Raw genomic sequence first — 5,630 nt, forward strand, 5'->3', positions numbered from 1 at the left:
ATATCCATGAAATAATAAATTTCGAGGTAAAATTATTATTGAATATTATTTTTATTTTATGATTTTGTAAAATAAGGAGACACAATATAGATTAGACAGAGCATGATTAATAAAGACTAAACCAAAACTTTACTAACTTTTAAAATATACTTAAAATCTAATTCTAAAATTGTTGATATATTATTTTGATATTATTTTAGTATTTAAAATACGAACAATTTTATTTAAAAAATTGCTAATATTAATCTTACAATTTTATAAAATTAATTTGGACGAGATAAAAGAGATAAAAGTTTTTATAAGAAAATTTACAGGAAATTACATAACTTGAATCTTCTTTTTTTATTCTTTATACATTTTTACCATGTTAATTATATTAACCAATTATATTTCTTTGTAAATCTATTTTACATTTTTATTGTAACTGCTTGCGATATATTTACATTACAGCGTTATAAGAAAAACTTAATTTGAAGAAACAAATGATAAAATAAATAATAATTTTCATTAATTTCTGAGTTACAGCGTAAAAAGAATAAATTTATGTTTATATTTATTAGATGTTAATGAAAAATATTGAAAAGAAAATATCTAAGATATATGCTTTTAGACACGTATACTTGTTAAATTCGACATTAAATATTTCTGTTGATTAATTCTAATTAATTAAAATTTATACAAAATTTTGTACCTTGGTAGTTTACATCGATAAGTCGAGGAGTGGCAAATTAAGCTGAATACGTAAGCTATTCTGTCTCAGAAGCGATCTTCAGTAAACTTTTAATCAACATGCCTGTCAACGGAGTTCGTGTACTGCCGGACATACCGAAGAATATGCTGAACATGGAGATCTTGATTCGAGAATTCGAGACTGGCTCGATGTCGGCTAATGGCTGTCGGGATACCGCATCGAAAGCGTCAAGTTTGAAGGACGGTAACTTCGTCAAGAAGATCGTCGAAGCTTACGAGTCAAGCGTATGGATGGCTAACGAGAATAGTCAGCGGGAACGAGTTAAGGAAAGATCCAATTCCTTCAACACTTTTGATGTCATTCACAATCGGAAAAGCGACTCGAGTCTCACAATATATGACGCACCAAGCTCGCAATGTCGAAAGAACTTAAACGAAAAATTCGAGATCTTTTCGACTCCATTCGAGTCACACGAGGTCGAAGATGATTTCGTAATTTTTAATCGGTATCGTTCGGAGAGCAGCGAGAAAACGGGGACATGGATGAGATCTTCTTCTAAAATCAATATGTACAGCTCCATGGGCGAGCTATTGACGAATGCACACTCTAACCCTTTGAAAAGGAGTGAAACATGGAATCTGAAGAAAAGAGATCAAAAGTTGAATGCTAAAACGAAGAATAAAGTAATTTGCTCAAGCCCTTTGGAGGATGTTGAAGACAAAGATTTAAATTGCGAGGATCCTCTTGACGATATCTTGACAAGTTCTTGCGACTCTAGCAGCAATAACAGCTACAAAAACTTCCAAACCAATCTGTACAACTTCGAAAAGGAACAATGGCAGCCTGAGTTCGCCTCGACTTCATTGTCATCGTTAAAATCTTGCTCGGAATTGTCGCGCAATAATATAAATAGTGCTGATGATAGTCTACTGGACTCATCTTTCCAAGACGTAACTGTTACATCTCCTAAGGATACTCTGAAGATCCGAGAGAATCTTCAAGATTCTGAACCGGTTTCAAGTTTGTCGTCTGATTTCGACCAGAAGTTGTCGCGAACAGTTGCCGCTTCGTTGAATGACGATCAACTGATCAATATCGACAACGATATCCGCATGACGTGGATGTCAACACTGGGCAAGAAGTTGTCGCGAAAGAGACCGCTGAAAAAGTTGTTGGAGTCATTCAACACTAAGTTATCGATCTATAAGAAAGTCTGGAGAAAATCAAGCAAATCAGCAAAGAAGCAGCCGAAGGAGTACAACTCCGACTCGGGATTTACCGAACGATTTCTGTCCTCATCGTCCTCTTCCTCGCGCAAGTCTTGGTGCTCCGATCCCGATGTTGAAGGGGAGCCACCGGCACCGCCGACTTTTACGACCTTCGGCCGCACGAGAAACACTTGCGTCAGTGACAAAACCTGGCCAAAGAGTTCTCGCATGATCCTTATTGAAGTGCCCCGCAAAGAATTCACGAGCGATTCTAAGCCTTTCGACTCAAGCCTCTGGGTTCAACCCCGTTCAACCATCTCCCGCAAAGAGAACTGCGAGACTGTTGAACCATCACTGAAGAGCACAATGCTCCCGAGTTCTTCAAAGTTCGAGGTCTCCTGCGGATACCCGCCGCTTTCTAAGCACCCTTATCTGACCCGAAACGGGATCCCCAAACATCCCTTCGTCGCAAAGACAAAGCTGGATCAAGAGACAGAGGAAAAGTCGATAGAGGAAGAAGAGATGAAATGCGACGCAAAGGAACGGGAATCTGATACGCGGGAGTTGGAATCTTCAAATACGTCTTCTATAATTCAAACTGAACTGCATCTCTCGTGCTCCAAGATGTCCGAGAAATCGTTGGGTTTATCTCCAAATATAAACTGCGATTTGTTGAGGTAATTTATAATAATATTGTTATTAGTAATTATAACTATATATATAAAATAAAAATATGATAATATAATATTACATATACATATATATGTATATATAAAATATTAATGATATACATATTAATATAGAAAATAACGTAATGTATACAAATATATATTCTAAAATAATGGTGCAAGACAAAATCTTATTTTGTATTTCTTTAGTTTTTTATTTTTTTTTATTCTTACATATTTTTTTTTTTAAATAATAAATAATAAAATAATAGTTTATATATTTGATTTGTTGCAATGATTTTTGAAACAGAATCGATCGATAAAATACATGTAAATATGTGTACACGTGGATATATTTAGATCACGTCCGTGCAAGTCAACGTCGGAACTCGATAGGCTCGTTCCTAAGCAAACACCGATCCATAATATCCATATGTGCAGTACAGAATTCTTATCTACTATGCATAATAATCGATACATGAAGAAAGAGTCGGCTTCTTTTGACCGTTATGCCACCGTGACTCCGAAGAACCTGAGATTCTTCATGTCGCGGGAGAAATCACAAGCAATCGAAAGGAGTCTCAACGCCTAGAAGGACATCGACAACATTTCCCCTCAGGACGGACTTTCGACTAGGTGGAATTTTCCAGATCACGATTTAATTAAACTTCGTCGCCGAACTACGTGACGCTGGATAGTAATTAATTTAAATTACGGTCGAGCTTTTCACAATCGAGTGTTTAAAAATTACTTTACAACCGTTCGACATGTATTTATGATTCAAACTGTGCACGTCACTTCACTTAGTTTTAGGGTCGATTCTTAATTTTATTGGCGCCCTTAGGCCGACGTGATTTGGATTTATGCCGATTTCTAGCATCCGTTGCTTACGCCGGAATAGTCGGCAGATCATTGGCAGACGATGAATTTAGTCGCATCAATCCACTTTGACGTATTGATATTAATTAATACCGCAAATACTGTTGTTAATACTCGTTAAGCTCAATAGGATTCCAACTTAATGAGAGAATTTTGACTGATAATTTAATTTATCTATTTATTTATTTATTTAGTAAGCCATTTACATTTTTCTATGACAGTGCTCAACGAAGTTGAGTGTCTTTTTTGTGTCTTATAATAATTATCTTTTATATATAGATATTCTTTTTTACTACTTTATTGTTTTATACTACCGATTTTGATGCGATACTTGCTATATTTGCATGGTAAAATGCAATCTATTAGAAACCGATAATAAGGTGATTTAAAAAGTTAAAAATTCCACTTGTACGCGTTTATCTACTTTTTTTGAAAATATACAGTACGAGCACTCGGACAGATTTTTACCAAAGAGAAGCTAAATGGTAATGTAATTAAATTTTTGAAAGTTTTATCGAAAAAAGTAATATAGTAATACCTTACACATTTTTTGTAAATTTCGCGAATTGGCATTGCGCATGAAATAGCATTGTTAATCTTTCATGTAACATTCTTAACTTTTTTAATATTTTATTTAATATTTTATTGAATTTTTCTGTGTTTTTCATATTGCACAAGAGGTAAAAGGAATATGGCATTCGCGAATAGTTCTATTTTCTTGTCCGTTTCTCTCGTCGAAATCGGTAGGTTTTGATACATGACAGATTCGTGATATTGTGCATCTCGTTCATTTCTCGCGAAATGACCGAAGAATATAAGCCATATGAGGAGCGGTCATGTAATCTTTATCCTGACAAAGATACTCTTCTCGAGTCTTTCGTATTTCTTCCAGAAATGTTGAAGATCTCGAGTAGCAGTATACGGATTGCTAGTTGTACAATAGCGATTTCACAGCTTTTCACGTAGAAAGTTATATTGTAATTTATGTATAATGAAATGTAGAAATAAGTGACATTTTGATACGATATTGTATATGATTGATTGTGCATATATGTTCGAGAGTTTAATATATATAGAATGTCTCATTTAACTTTAGAACCTTACAGTCCTTCAAATAAATAAGTCTTCCTAATAAAGCTTTTTTAATATAAAAAAATATAAATATATTAACTCTGTATACAATATATTAACATATATTGTTATAATTTTTATAAACATATATAGATAGGAAAATAAGAAAAATAATTGAAAAATATGTAATTTAAAAACTGATTTTTTTTATTGTTTCTTTTTACAAAAAGTAAAATTGCGATTATGTTACTTTATAGTATGTTTTATATATAATTATTTATATAATTTTGTAATTATTTACAATTATTACTTACATATAATTATATATGGCATATAAACAATTTTTTTCAATTTCTCAAATTTTACTTTTTATTAAAAAAACAATACTTAAATTGTCATTTTAATTATTTTTTAATTTTTCTTATTATTTTTTAAACATATTTGAACAGCGATTATACAAGAAGACAAAAATACAGATAAATTTTATACATGTTTTTATATGAAAAATTTGTTATCAGGTCCTTCGAGCATCTTATTATTATTACAATAACAGTTAGTGCTGTAGGTATAAATATTTCTTTAAGACTGTACTCATGAATATTTTGTTAGCTATTGTTTTGCTATTCTCTCTTACAAAAATTTTTTAAATTTTATTTTAAAATACTGTCGATATGCCTTTTGAGAAATATTCAATAAAATAGAGAAATATCCGTTGACATAAAGTTTTAAACTCCCAGGTTTCTTCCGCAGTTAGACGTTTGCCAGGGATGTTTACGAATCCGAGATTAATGATATGCATGGGGGATACATCTTTGAAACAACAACAATAAAATGGAAATTTTGGTAATGGGCGAGCAACGTGACGAAATTTATTTATACCTTACGGTGTCAAGTCAATTTGCATGAAATTCACAATCGGACGCTATAGCGACAACGATTATCCGGGGTGGAGATGGCAAACATGCGGGGTGGAGATGGGATGTTTGTACGTGTTTGTTTGGTATAGGTACTCTATAATGTAGTGGAAACTGCACGGAACAACGCACCGAGAGGCGTTATTGTCACTTTACAGAAACACATGACATTTTCCCGAGGGAAGCTATTTGTTTTGAG

The 5,630-nt window shown here is 33.1% G+C and overlaps 1 protein-coding gene across 1 annotated transcript; it reads left to right on the forward strand.

The window, feature by feature from the left end:
* Window positions 1-480: 480 nt before the first annotated feature.
* LOC105828364 lies at window positions 481-4,593 on the forward strand. Its single transcript, XM_012666659.3, has 2 exons — window positions 481-2,576; window positions 2,928-4,593. Exons 1-2 carry the CDS (start codon window positions 790-792, stop codon window positions 3,157-3,159), a joined length of 2,019 nt encoding a protein of 672 aa, XP_012522113.1. The 5' UTR covers window positions 481-789; the 3' UTR covers window positions 3,160-4,593.
* Window positions 4,594-5,630: the final 1,037 nt, after the last annotated feature.

Source organism: Monomorium pharaonis, unplaced genomic scaffold (assembly GCF_013373865.1).
Source record: "Monomorium pharaonis isolate MP-MQ-018 unplaced genomic scaffold, ASM1337386v2 scaffold_390, whole genome shotgun sequence".
In the NCBI taxonomy this organism is placed as follows: Eukaryota; Metazoa; Arthropoda; class Insecta; order Hymenoptera; family Formicidae; genus Monomorium; species Monomorium pharaonis.

Excerpts from the sequence above, each read along its gene's own strand:
- LOC105828364 (XM_012666659.3), top strand. The coding sequence starts at position 790 with ATGCCTGTCAACGGAGTTCGTGTACTGCCGGACATACCGAAGAATATG. Across the intron at positions 2,577-2,927 it reads ATAAACTGCGATTTGTTGAG|ATCACGTCCGTGCAAGTCAA; the intron begins GTAATTTATAAT and ends GGATATATTTAG.